The sequence below is a fragment of the Amia ocellicauda genome, chromosome 10 (genome assembly GCF_036373705.1).
Source record: "Amia ocellicauda isolate fAmiCal2 chromosome 10, fAmiCal2.hap1, whole genome shotgun sequence".
NCBI classification, from domain to species: domain Eukaryota; kingdom Metazoa; phylum Chordata; class Actinopteri; order Amiiformes; family Amiidae; genus Amia; species Amia ocellicauda.
In genome coordinates, this window is record NC_089859.1 from 37,665,932 (window position 1) to 37,680,773 (window position 14,842).

Below are 14,842 nucleotides of genomic sequence, written 5' to 3' on the forward strand. Positions count from 1 at the left end.
TACTAACAAAAACTACATCATGAAGACAAAGGAACATTCAATGCAAATCCGGAATAAGGTTCTTCAAAAGCACCAATCAGGGGTAGGATATAATAAATCTGCCTAGAACAGGCCATCCTCAAAAACTGAGTAGCTGGGAAAGAAGGGCACTGGTCAGGGAGGCCACCAAGAGGCAACCATGACTGAGCTGGGAGACACTGTGCATACTGCAACAATAGCCCAGGTGCTTCACAAAAGTGGCTTTTATGGGAGAGTGGCAAAACTCACATCAGATCTCAGCTAGAGATCTCAACCTTGAGGCGGATGGGCTACAACAGCAGAAGACCCCACCGGGTACCACTCATCTCCACTACAAATAGGAAAAAGAGGCTACAATTTGCACAAGCTCACCAAAATTGGACAGTTGAAGACTGGAAAAATGTTGCCTGGTCTGATGAGTCTCAATTTCTGTTGAGACATTCAGATGGTAGAGTCAGAATTTGGCGTAAACAGAATGAGAACATGGATCCATCATGCCTTGTTACCACTGTGCAGGCTGGTGGTGGTGGTGTAATGGTGTGGGGGATGTTTTCTTGGCACACTTTAGGCCCTTTAGTGCCAATTGGGCATCGTTTAAATGCCACGGCCTACCTGAGCATTGTTTCTGACCATGTCCATCCCTTTATGACCACCATGTACCCATCCTCTGATGGCTACTTCCAGCAGGATAATGCACCATGTCACAAAGGTCGAATCATTTCAAATTGGTTTCTTGAACATGACAATGAGTTCACTGTACTAAACTGGCCCCCACAGTCACCAGATCTCAACCCAATAGAGCATCTTTGGGATGTGGTGGAACGGGAGCTTCGTGCCCTGGATGTGCATCCCACAAATCTCCATCAACTGCAAGATGCTATCCTATCAATATGGGCCAACATTTCTAAAGAATGCTTTCAGCACCTTGTTGAATCAATGCCACGTAGAATTAAGGCAGTTCTGAAGGCGAAAGGGGGTCAAACACAGTATTAGTATGATGTTCCTAATAATCCTTTAGGTGAGTGTATATATACATATATATGCCATCTATCTATGCAAGGTGTTGCATTTAAGTTTTGATATTTTAATTTGTGCTTTAACGGAATTGTGCATAGTGGGGGTATACCTATTGTATATGTATGTGTGTGTGTTGCTATATATTCAAAATGTATATCAATATATTTTTTCAATATGACAAATATGCAAATGTAAAATATTTGTTATCTTTTAACTGTATCCAGGAGTACTATGATCAATATTTAACATGTATTTTATCACTAGTACCTGAAAGATTAATTTCAGAGTTAGTCCTTATTTAAATGAATATTTAATAGCTGATAAACTGTCAACTTTAAAATGTGTATTACCTAACAACCAGGATAATAGACAAGTTGTTGTGATGCATTTAGAAGCACATCTCAATAGCTAAGCTTTCTATGGTACTTGGTATTTCTTAGAGGCAGACCATACTAGAATAAAATGAATTAAACTGACAATTATTAAGATGCATATCCCATGACACACACACACTCCTGGATCTTATGAATATGATTGAAAGCACTAATGGGAATTAAGAAACAGTGAAGTGATGCAACAAACAGAAATTGGTTACAGATTGTATCTGTCAGTTTGTTTTTTGTCAAAGAAGGAGGCCCTGATTGTTCTTTTATGATGGCATCACTGATGATGTGTGATGCTACAATATTCTAAGAAAGGTCAAAGACTGATTCTTTATCTGAGAAAAGATGAGCCATAGAAGCTATGATTTCCAATTAACTGGGGAATAGGGGGGCTAATTTATTATTTTGTGGTTAGGAGAGATTTACAGGGAATAAGCCTGTTACATTGTATATGTTGCACAAATCATAGGACATGATTTACTAAGTTCAAATTCTGCCAAGGGTGAATGAACATTGAGATTTGTAATTACTACAAAATTAAGTTTGAATCTCTATTGGCATTCAAGACTATATGTAGTTAACAGGGATGAATTCCACATGCAGAACCAGAATTACGCATGTAGAATATTTTCTATAAACTCCCAACATGGAATAATTAATTGCAATTGATAATCAATGTGGCTGTCTGATGTTATGATTGTGCTTAATACAGTAGAGATGTAGGCATCTAACATCTGTCCCTCAAAATGTGCACTTCCATCATCTACACTTATTTTCACGCTTTGAGTCAATTGTGCAGAACAGCTGAGATGAGAGAAGGATTAATGCAGCTCTACCAAATAAAACTGTGGGCTTTAGTGTGTATGGTAAGCTACAGGAGGAAACTCTAGTCAGATCATTCCTATCTTCATGTATTATTAATTAAACAAAACCATAATTAGTCATATACTTTATCCAGTATATATCCAGTCATATACACTAAATTAGGGATCACGTTCAGAGTTAATGTAATGTTTATGAATGAACCAATTGTGAATAGGATCAAAATTAGTCTGCTGTGTATTATATCTCACTTATGATTAACTGTTATAAGCTGCAGTGGGGTTCAGGTTGGCTCACGATAAGAGATAGTTTTAGATGACCCAATAGAAACACAATCATAATCTTAATAGAAGACATAATTTACTGGTAAATCTAATCCTAATCCTAACCCTAGCAAAATCCAGTGTAGGCTAACCCTTGTCCAAAGTTTATATAACACCAACACAATTGACACAATATATGAAACATCTACAAGTAGTGAATAACAACTAGTGAATAACAGGCATAACAGTAACTATTCAATACACATTTAGATTACTTTTCTGATAGATTCCTGAATGAATTTGATCTTTACATTCTATAGACTCCAAAGCAATTCTGGAGGGCTCACAACCCTACACTTGCCAGTCATGGATGTGCTCCACAACATTCATGGATTATATTATATAGCCTATATTTTTAGAACAGTCTTCTGTACAAACCCACAAACACACAAACTCATACATGCACATGAGCGCACAAACAGACAACACCTAGTGGTTTCATCAACTACGTCACATAAATATAATCTCTGAAAGTAAAATACAATGTATATTTAAGAGTAAATCACTGCCACTGAAAATGTCTTACAACACTGATAAATAAAGTGAGAAAAATGTAAGATATGCCACAATGAAGACTTGTCACCCCATGCTCAGTAGACAAAGATGTATTCAGTCTAGACAACACCACTTGCTGAACACTGCATCTGCTTAAAGTCCTCAATGATACTGTTCTGGTGAGTTGCCACTAGAATTACTCAAACAGTACTACCATTGCCAAACACAATATTGAATGGTGATGGTCGTATGTGAAATTAATTGTCTCAGTGTGAGTAACTCTAATTCTACCAGAGCTTAATATCCAGAATATTGCTCAGGAGACATTAATAACATATACATGGCTGTGATGAAGTGCTGAGGTACTTATTAGATAAAAGAGGTTCTGTTCTACTAGGTGGACCTACTCAAGGTTAATGATGTATTTCCTTTACCAATATGCACAAAAAGTTAAAGTGTACTTTAAATGTTCTGTAAATTCTGTTTCCAGGATATAGTCTAAGTCACCTTGGCCGCCAAACCACCTGTAAAGCTATTTTACAGGAACAAAGTAGAAATCAAGAATTGCAGCTTGGACTTGCATCACCTATTACCATGACTTAGCATAACCAGGCTGCGAGGGACGATACATCATGCTTACAATTGAAACTACCAATGCAGACTACCTGCACTTCTCATTAATATATTTTAACCAACAGTTTGACCTCATTCGGTGGGATTGGGCACAGCCAAGACAAGCGCACCTTTATGCCAGATGTAAGCACTTCTAAAAATTGACACTGAAAATTTAGTGGAGCACAAATGCTGTTACGCACATGCAACAATTTATGCCTTTTTAAAATCCAGCTGATTATCTTTTTCTCAGAAGTGCATCATTTAAGCTAAGTGGAGAACTAATAAACTGACAAAATTAATAATAAAGTTTAGATCTGCGAACTCAGTAATGGTGCTTTGGTTAAAATAATACAAATAATGATAATAATGATGCAGACTATAAAACAATGGTACCTGCACCACGGGATGTCCTCCTGCCAGTGCCTTCACCGCCCCTCTGCTTCCTTCCGTCTCATAATGAGCGCGGTGATGGGATTTGGGCTGTACCTCAATTTGCAGGCTGTAAGGCCCTGAACAGGATGGTAGCTGCCAGTCAAGGGCTGGCAGTGAAGGGCTGAAATGGAAAGGTAGTGCACATAAAACATTTATGATGCCGTAGATAAAACACAGACCACAGAAGAGCATGGTAGTATTACTTTTGAGACCATGGAAGACAGCCCATCCCTCACCATATTCCATATCATCAATAATAATCATACCATGACACAAGTAATTTCAAAGGCCAAGATATATAAGCAGTGGCTTTGAAATGAAGATGAATAGACTTGTGATGTCTTCAAATTGAGCTGAGAAAATATTTGTTGGTGTATTCACTGATTAGTTAAGTGTGTCCCTTACCATTATAATGATGACAAAAAATTAAGCAGGTAAAAACTATGTTACAAAGTTGTAATTAGTGTTAGGCTTCTGAGAAAACAAATGACTTTCAATTAGAGTTCATAACAATGTAGATATTTTGTTCTGGAGTCAGGATAGCTATCTACAGATATCTACAGAAAATATACCACACTTTGTTTCTCATATAAATCAGGTATTATCTGGTATTAATCAGTTGCTAATGGAAAGGTATGTTGAAAACCTACAGGAATCTTATCCTGGAGGACTGGAGAAGCCCATCCCTGATAGAGTGCAAACCTTTGGGATCACTCAAGAAGCACTTGATAAAAAAGCTATATACAAATAAACTAGAAGAATGAACTGATAAGCCTTTCCATATAAACCTTTATTATGTAGCCTACTTATGTTAAAAGTCTGTCCATATTCACCATATGTACTTTATAAATGTGACCTCACTTGTTTTTAGTGAAGATTCCACAACCGGTTTGTTTTCAGTTGTTTTTCATAATTTATACAACAAGAATTTACATTTTGAATATTGTCCTTTAAGGCTCATTCTCTTTATTGTTGTAATTTTGCTCTTATGTCTTGAATAAACTGTGCTTAGAAGAAGAAGAAGAAGAAGAAGAAGAAGAAGAAGAAGAAGAAGAAGAAGAAGAAGAAGAAGAAGAAGAAGAAGAAGAACAAGAAGAAGAAGAAGAACAAGAAGAAGAAGAAGAAGAAACTCTTCTGGGGATTTTAATTGTTTTGCATGTGGTTTGAGCTATACAAACACTCCCTACTCAGGGCTCCCCTGCTAGATATTAAGTAGCATATATTTTAGGGGAAACAGGCAAATCACATGTTTAAATAATACTTTGAAACCAATTAACCTACATCAGGAGTAAGCAAAATACTTCTTCAGGTTCTGACTATAGAACAGTTTCAAAGAGGGGAAAAAAAATACCTGTGTCAACACCAAACTGAAAAAAAGATAGTAAAAACGAAACAGAAACCTACTATAAGAAGTATAATGCCTTAAAGTAACAAAACCATATCTCTGAACAAAAACTCCTGACCTAAATGTATGCAACAAAGTTCTACTGTATCCTCCTGGAGTTCTTGCCTTGCCCTAAACTAACCGATTTCCCTTTTTCTTTATTGCCCCAGTCAGATCATGACATCACATTAGTAGCTTAAAGAGGTCAACTTGAAAGCACAAGGCGATGCAATTATTCCACCAACTGTTTCCCTCTGTTTGGCTGTCAAGATCATTTCCTATATGAGATTATCTTCATCAAACACTTTATTTCCTACAGGAAAATATGCCAGTGGAAAAAATGTCAATATGAAAATACACTATAGGATAAATCATGCTATAAAAAAGGGAGCTGTCATGTAAAGGGAAGTAAAACTACGTATATTCTGAAATTACATTCTTTTATCTCTTTTTTTTAATACCAGTAAATTACCAGTATTTTATCGCTCTCTAAAAATATAAGTTATTTGTTTTTGATCTTCAAAGAATACATGGAAACACACAGAAACATACTTTGACTTGCTATCTACTCTATAAGGATTTATATATATATATATATATGAGGGAAAAAAGTATTTGATCCCCTGCTGATTTTGTACGTTTGCCCACTGACAAAGAAATGATCAGTCTATAATTTTAATGGTAGGTGTATTTTAACAGTGAGAGACAGAAAAACAACAAAAAAATCCAGAAAAACGCATTTCAAAAAAGTTATACATTGATTTGCATTTTAATGAGGGAAATGTTTTGATATATATTTGACCCCTTCGACTTAGTACTTGGTGGCAAAACCCTTGTTGGCAATCACAGAGGTCAGACGTTTCTTGAAGTTGGCCACCAGGTTTGCACACATCTCAGGAGGGATTTTGTCCCACTCCTCTTTGCAGATCCTCTCCAAGTCATTAAGGTTTCGAGGCTGACGTTTGGCAACTCGAACCTTCAGCTCCCTCCACAGATTTTCTATGGGATTAAGGTCTGGAGACTGGCTAGGCCACTCCAGGACCTTAATGTGCTTCTTCTTGAGCCACTCCTTTGTTGCATTGGCTGTGTGTTTTGGGTCATTGTCATGATGGAATACCCATCCACGACCCATTTTCAATGCCCTGGCTGAGGGAAGGAGGTTCTCACCCAAGATTTGATGGTACATGGGCCCGTCCATCGTCCCTTTGATGCGGTGCAGTTGTCCTGTCCCCTTAGCAGAAAAACACCCTCAAAGCATAATGTTTCCACCTCCATGTTTGACGGTGGGGATGGTGTTCTTGGGGTCATTCCTTCTCCTCCAAACACGGCGAGTTGAGTTGATGCCAAAGAGCTCGATTTTGGTCTCATCTGACTATAACACTTTCACCCAGTTCTCCTCTGAATCATTCAGATGTTCATTGGCAAACTTCAGATGGGCCTGTACATGTGCTTTCTTGAGCAGGGGGGCCTTGTGGGCGCTGCAGGATTTCAGTCCTTCATGGCGTAGTGTGTTACCAATTGTTTACTTGGTGACTATGGTCCCAGCTGCCTTGAGATCATTAACAAGATCCTCCCGTGTAGTTCTGGGCTGATTCCTCACCGTTCTCATGATCATTGAAACTCCACGAGGTGAGATCTTGCATGGAGCCCCAGACCGAGGGAGACTGACAGTTATTTTGTGTTTCTTCCACTTGCAAATAATCGCACCAACTGTTGTCACCTTCTCACCAAGCTGCTTGGCGATGGTCTTGTAGCCCATTCCAGCCTTGTGTAGGTCTACAATCTTGTCCCTGACATCCTTGGACAGCTCTTTGGTCTTGGCCATGGTGGAGAGTTTGGAATCTGATTGATTGATTGATTGCTTCTGTGGACAAGTGTCTTTTATACAGGTAACGAGCTGAGATTAGGAGCGCTCCTAATCTCAGCTCGTTACCTGTGTAAAAGACACCTGGGATCCAGAAATCTTGCTGATTGATAGGGGATCAAATACTTATTTCCCTGCATGCAAATCAATTTATAACTTTTTTGAAATGCGTTTTTCTGGATTTTTTTGTTTTTATTCTGTCTCTCACTGTTAAAATACACCTACCATTAAAATTATAGACTGATCATTTCTTTGTCAGTGGGCAAACGTACAAAATCAGCAGGGGATCAAATACTTTTTTCCCTCACTGTATATATATATATATATATATATATATATATATATATACAAATTAAAAAAAAAATCAAGGAATAAATGTTGTAGGGCCTACTACTGTAAAAACAAAAAGTACATATTTAAGTAACTGATGCTACGAAACTTTGTTATCACTTGGAAACATTAGAATTTTAAATAACCACATTTAAATATTTATTTTTATCTTATGATATGTTTTTTTTTCTGAATCAGTGACATAGTTTATCACACGCATTAAAAATACCAACTTAAGTACTGAAATATCTAGTAGTTATAGCAAAAGGTTTCTTTAGGTTTCAAAATCAGTTGCTGATTAGCATTTGAGGATAAAACTCTTAATTATGGAGGCATTTGTACTTCATACTCAATAAAAAAAACATTGAGTCATTAATTGATACTTAATATATAATCATGTAGTAATATTTGCCATTTGTGGTAAAAACGTAGATCATGTTTCCTTGTGTTGGTGTGATTTTTAAACCATTTAGCTTACTTTCAAATTAGCTTTACCCTTTTGCCTCCTGTATATGGGACAGCAACAAAAAAAAAGTTTAATAGAGGGGCTTCAGTATAAATAACTAGTTGCCTCTGGATCTACAATTAAAAGTGAACTTGGAATGGTCTATAATGCTATAGACAAACATTGGTAGTAAAATGGGCCATACTGAAGAGCTCAGTGACTTTCAACATGGCATCGTCATAGGGTGCCAATTTTCCAATAAGACAGTTCGGCTAATTTCTGCCTGTTAAAGCTTCCTCGGTAAACTGTAAGTGCTGTTATTTTGAAGAGGAAACGTCTAGGAGCAACAACAGCTCAGCCACGAAGTCATATGCCACATAAGCTCACAGAACGGGTCTGCCAAGTACTGAAGCATGTAAAAATTGTCTATGTTCAGTTGCAACAATCACTACCACATTCCAAACTGCCTCAAGCAACGTCAGCACAATAAATGTTTGCTTGGAGATTCATGAAATGGGTTTCCATGGCTGAGCATTCTAGAGGATTTTATGCTTACAACTTTGTGGCAACAGTTTGGGGCAGGCCCTTTCCCATTTCAGCATGATAATGTCCCCGTGCACAAAGTGAGGTCCATATAGAAATGGTTTGTTGAGATTGGTGTGGAAGAACTTGACTGAGCTGCACAGAGCCCTGACCTCACACCTTTGGGATTAATTGGAACGCCAAGCCTGATCGCCCAACATCAGTGCCCAAGATCACTACTCCTCTTGTGGCTGAATGGCAGTAAATCCCCACAGCAATGTTCCAGCATCTAGTTGAAAGCCTTGCCAGAAGAGTGGAGGCTGTTATAGCAGCAAAGGGGGGACCAACTACATATTAATTCCCATGATTTTGGAATGAGATGTTCGATGAGCAGGTGTCCACATACTTTTAGCCATGGGCCAGATTAAATCAAACCCACCTGCTAATAGAAAACTACAGAACTGTGCTCAGTTGCAGCTTCATTTTTAGTAAGATGCCACTTTCTTCTAATCTTAAATGTAACTGCTACTATGTACAGATTTGTAGTTTTCTATTAGTGGGTGGGTCAAAGTTTTGATTTAATCCGCCCCCATGTAGTGTATCTTCAGTCCCAGATAAGGCATACTAGGCAATATTCGGTTAAAATTATTCATGATATATCATAAATGTAAATAAGTCTCATTTTAAAATAAATTACTAATATCTGAAGATATTATTACCACATAATTTATTCTGAAGAGGTATACTACCAAACACATTTGACAAACATACCACTTAATAGCATCATTAAAAAAAACAATTATTAAAACAAATGATTTGCTAAATTCTTGTTGATATTTTACTAAGACACATAACAATACTGTCAATTCATATATACTCTTTAGTTTTGTATACTTCTTTTTGTTGTTTATATCTTCATTTAGTTTTTGTTCTACATTTTGTTTCTTTAAAATTTATGTGACCTTAATTATTATATTGCCTTAATTTGTCCAGATTGTCCAGATGTAAAAAAATAGGACTGACAATACAACGATATTTTCAACTAGGTTCATTACAAAGTCAGTTATGACGATTTCTTACCTGATGTATGGCTTTGGCCTGGTCCAAGTATAAGGGTTCTGAGGCACGACTAAGAAGTCCCCGCAGAAATTTTCTTTTTTGAAGGGCAAGCAAGAATTAGAAAAGTCCTCTTGAGGGAGCTCGCCATGGAGTTCCTCTCCACCTGGCTCCACTTTGAGGCTCATGGAGGGGCTGTGGTCAATGGTAGTTTTTCGGGACTTGATGGGGATGCCTTCACTGAGGTCTGCAACCCCATCTGTGGTAAGAGCATTAATAGCTGCAACGATGGCCGAGTTGGTGTACTGGTTGGTGTTGGGCAGCCAGGTCTCATCTGTCACACTGACTCGTGGGGAGGTCTGAGGTGAGGGTGTTGGGGAGTGGTTGGGGGAGTATGATGGATGCCTGCAAGGAACACCATTGAAGCTGTACTTCCTCTTGCCAGTGCAGGGGGAGGAAGGCCTGGAGTTCCTATTACCCATCCAGTTCTCTTCGGTGATGCTGGCCCTTGGAGAGTTGGAGGGTGAGTGACGAGGTGAGTTGACAAGAGCACAGGGAACAAGCCCCTGGGGGTGGTAGACCTCACCCTTGGGGGAGACACAAGGTGACTGCCATGGCGAGTTTTGTGGTGAGTTGTCATAGTTGTAAGAGTATCCCGATTCATAGGATGAGGCCTCTGAGTTGCAACTACGGGAGGAAAGGCTGCTGGCCGGGCTCAGGCAGCTAGGGTCCCTGTAGTTGTCAGCATTGGGCAGAGTCAGAGTGACAATGGAGTTCACCCTTTTAGTGCTAGGCAGGTTCTCTTCAATCTCATCCTCTGGGAACTGGCTAGTACCATGGTGCAGACCGGTGTAGGCTGTGATTTCAATGCGTGGGCTCTCCAATGCCGGGGCTCCGTTCAGCCTCATATTTGGAGATAGATAATAACCCGAGGCTCCATTGTCCTCATGCCCGCTGTACCCAGGGTGGTGGTTGGAAGACACAGAGATAACTGGGCTAGACTGGAGGCTGTGGTAAGGTGTGGTTGCTAGGCAGGGGGTTCCCATGTTGAGTGGAAGTGAAAGGCTTACATTTGGAGTATAGCTGAAAGCCTCTGAAAAATAAAGAAGAATGAATCAGTGTAACCTCAATCTCCCAAGTAGATACTTCAGACCCCTGAATACAGTCCCCGCCACCCCGCCCCCATTTCAAGCCATTAATTGAAATACAAATCAGTTTAAATAAACCTTTAAAAAAAAATCAACTCTTGAAATCTAGATTTTTCTCTATTCATTAAAGAATGGTTAACTATTTAAAAGACAAGGTCTAATTCAATAACTATGCCTTGTAATTAACTGTATTTTTGCACTTATGTTGTAAGTTGCCCTGGATAAGGGCGTCTGCCAAGAAAAAAATAAAAAAATAAATAAATAAATAATAATAATAATAATAATAATAATAATAATAATAATAAATTAAGCAAAACATATAGCATGTTTCAAGGACTGTGTTTGAAACAACACAAAAAGACATTCAAATATATGTGATGTAGTGTCTGTGTGCCTAAGGCCAAGTAAACAGATGGTGGTACCAAAGAACATTAATATGATTTCCAACAAAAAAGCCCTTTTCCCTCTGTAGAAACAATACAATAAGTCTGGATACTGGTATGCATATCTCATGATTTCAGAGCTCTACTTCACAGGATCCCTTCTAGTTATATAGCCTGACTGTTTCCTTCAAAGCTACTGTTTTTTTCTTGGTAGATGTTTGATTAAATCCCTACATTTACAGCAGGCTAAGCACCAATGACACATTTGAAATTGAACATTTTTGACATTTGAAGACTTTATAAAGAACTTAAAGTCTGATATTTAACAATACAGCATATTTGTTTGGAATATCACATACTGAAAAATAAACATAATGCTCAATCACACAGAGGCTCATTTTGCTAGCTAGAGAAAAGTGCAATAATTTATCTTCTACCATGCAGCCTACACTTGTCCTGTGGAGAAGTGAGTTTCATAAGGCAGACATTTGGTGACATTATATTCTTTAATTACAATCGTACACATGTATTCACTACTTTATACTACTTTAAGTATTACTACTACTATCACTACTTATAATACATTTAAATTTAAAAGAAATGAATATCTGTTTAACACATTACTGCAGTAATATAGTACTGTAGTAGGAGTTTCATAGTAAAACACTCTTTTCTTAAAACAAATCCTGAGTTCTTGAAAAGAAAAGAACTGCCACCATTCCGATTATTAAATATTATAAAAGAAAGTGTTACTGTCTCATTCAATTATAGTAACATTTGATGTCCTGCTCACCAATACTACATAATGCAGACCAATACCATTAGTTAAACATACATTGATTCATATTTGTCTTTCAGAATAATAATCCAATGTGTGACATGGTTACAAAATTACTAATATGTTTTTAAAACATCACTTACAACTGAAATTAAGTACAAGTGTATGATGATTAAAAAACCGCAAGATATAGACCACGTTCCCATTCACACAGTATACTAATATGTCTGGTATGAAGACAGTGATAGAAACAAGACTACCGCTATATTGCAGAACTTTCAGGCCTCAATTTGACAAACCAGTTCAAGTCCACAAGTTTGTCAAATTAATAAACATGCAGTGCCTCAGATGGTGGTTGGAAGACACAAAGATAACTGGTATAGATACAGATATAGCTGATATAGTACCGAAGCAGAGCTCAATTCTTGTTCCTGTACTTACAACAAACATGTGCAAGTTGCTGGTATAATCCTTTTAGTTTAGTCTACCCTAATTAATATGTATCATTTTATCAACTCCAAGTTGTCAATTGAAACCCACATTTGTATTAGAGCATATTATTAAATTCAAATACATAGCATGTAAATTGTATAACTTTTTTTTTTTACACTCTAACACAAATCACCCCCCCAGCAGTCCCTGTTACAGACCTTTGTTGCTGTTCGATTCTTCACCTTGGTTGTATTCAAATAGAAAACCAAAGTCAAATTCTTGTTCTTCAGATATAGAGCTCATCTTTTAGCCTTATTTTATCTACCAACTGCTGCCAAATAAATCCTGTAAACCCGTAGTATCACCAGCATCTAATTGCTGGTAAACTAGAGCTGATATTGCTCACAATACTCAATGTGACAGAGGAAGCAATGGCTGGTGGCTATTTAGATAATGAACAAGCTTTCGAGTTGCAAGCTTTGTAACTTGTGGTGGGTGTCTCAGCCCTCTCCCTCTCTCTCACTGGTGACTTTCACTCACTTGCACTATCTGCTGCTATATCTGTAAATGTAAAACTTTGCATTTCCGGGTCTGCAAAACCAATGAAAAAAAAGAAAGAAAAAAGGAAGACAGAGAAAGGCAAGGGTAATCTGTTTATGCCTATGATCTGTCATTTCAAATAGTATGCTCTATAACTGGATGGTATTCTTGCCTATTAAAACTGAATGTTGTTGTTTGTCTGTTAAAACAACAAGGGAGGAGGATGTCAGAGTAATAAAACAACAGATTGGGTGGGAATTCCCCAATACCTTGAATGCCCAATACCCAACACCACACAGCAATAATAATTCAAATACTACTACTATTACTACTACTACTACTAATAATAATAATAATTAGCTGAAATCTCATCTAACTTTGAATTGCAGTATTTTCTGTTGAAGAAAGCTATTAATATTATTATTATTACCATAATAATCTGTAACTGGGAATATGACTTTTTATTAACCATTACATTATTAACAAGTGTAAGATTACCTTGCACCATTTTGTACTATATATTTTATATTATTATAAATATTTTCAATGTTAAGTCTGTCAAGCACCTGGCGAGAAATTATGTAAGTACAAGCATGTTTTGTCAGCAACAGCACATCCCTGTTTTGCAGATTGGCATCAAATGACACATATGCATCATTAATACTGCTTTCTGATATGCAAGAGAAAATCGTCTCTCATGAAATCCATTTTATTGCAAATAAATTGTTGATTTATTTAGTAACTCATATAATTAAACATTTATGAATTAAAAATCACCCAGTACCAAAAAAAATGTTATCTTTAAAGTCTGTACATTCATTAAAAGTATCACAATCAAGCAAAATGTTACTTTTCATAAACGTTGATAGTTGCCTATCCTACTGTAACTTACAAAGTCTACTCTCATCTGAAATTCTAAGTGGACTGTAAATGGATACACTGCTGAGGTTTTCTAGTGTTGTGTAAAGGTACAGGCTAAATGTACTATTTGTATCCAAGCTAGGTAATGCATGAATTAATTGTGAAATAAGACTGTGTGACTCCATAAAACAAATTTGGAGAGTCTGATCTGTAAGACTAGAAGTACCTTACTGGATCAAATCATGGTTTAATTCCTTCCCTGTTATTAGCAAGTTTATATAGTTTCTTCTAGATCTTCTATAGTAGTGCATGAGCCACTAAGGAAATCTGCCAAGTTTCTTTTAATGTTTTTAATCAATTTAATACTGTGTGGTTGAGCATTGCCACCAGATTGTAAAGGAAGCAGATTGTGCCACCTGCATCCACATACTCAGTGGATGAAAGATGTCATGCAACATCTATAACTGGAAAAAAATATCATTTTTTTTTAAATTAATTAATTTATTTTTACTAAATGAATTTGTTAAGATTAACAATACACTCCGCTGGTCCTGGTTAGATGAAGAAATTGAAGTTAATTTACAAAGCAGTGGAGGCAAAGCAACTCACATTTAAATCGGTGACTGCATAAAACAATATCTATTGCAAGCAATCTGCGAGTTGAGTGTGAGGCAGGTTTCGTTCACATAATTGATCAGTTACACTGTATATGTCTGGTTACATTAATTATATTTTGTCATTACTGTATATGATGTAAACAATGTAGGTTAAGGTCTATGCTTAGATCTAATTTTAAACGTATTAATGGAATCAAAATGTAGGTCTATTTTGAAAATTATTAATAGTACCTGTCAAATGCACATATTATTAATTGAAAACGTAAATGCATTTGATAATGAAGTTATTGTAAAAAATACATTTTTGTTGATGGCTGGTTGGTTTGTTGTATAAAAACTATACTATTAAGGTACTAGTACTACTATCCAATGTCCAC

General features: G+C 37.0%; 1 protein-coding gene across 3 annotated transcripts in view; it reads right to left on the minus strand.

Annotated features, from left to right (window-relative positions):
- nfatc1 (nuclear factor of activated T cells 1) overlaps window positions 1-14,842 on the minus strand; it is a 155,918-nt gene that overhangs the window by 137,498 nt on the left and 3,578 nt on the right. For 2 of the 3 annotated variants that reach the window (XM_066716054.1, XM_066716052.1), the window contains exons 2-3: window positions 9,731-10,799; window positions 4,067-4,226 (exon numbers count right to left, since the gene is read on the minus strand). In XM_066716054.1, coding sequence (XP_066572151.1) covers window positions 4,067-4,226; window positions 9,731-10,799 — 1,229 coding nt within the window. Of the gene's footprint in view, window positions 1-4,066; window positions 4,227-9,730; window positions 10,800-12,665; window positions 12,934-14,842 lie in introns of those variants that run through there. The other variant, XM_066716053.1, reaches the window with a different exon arrangement.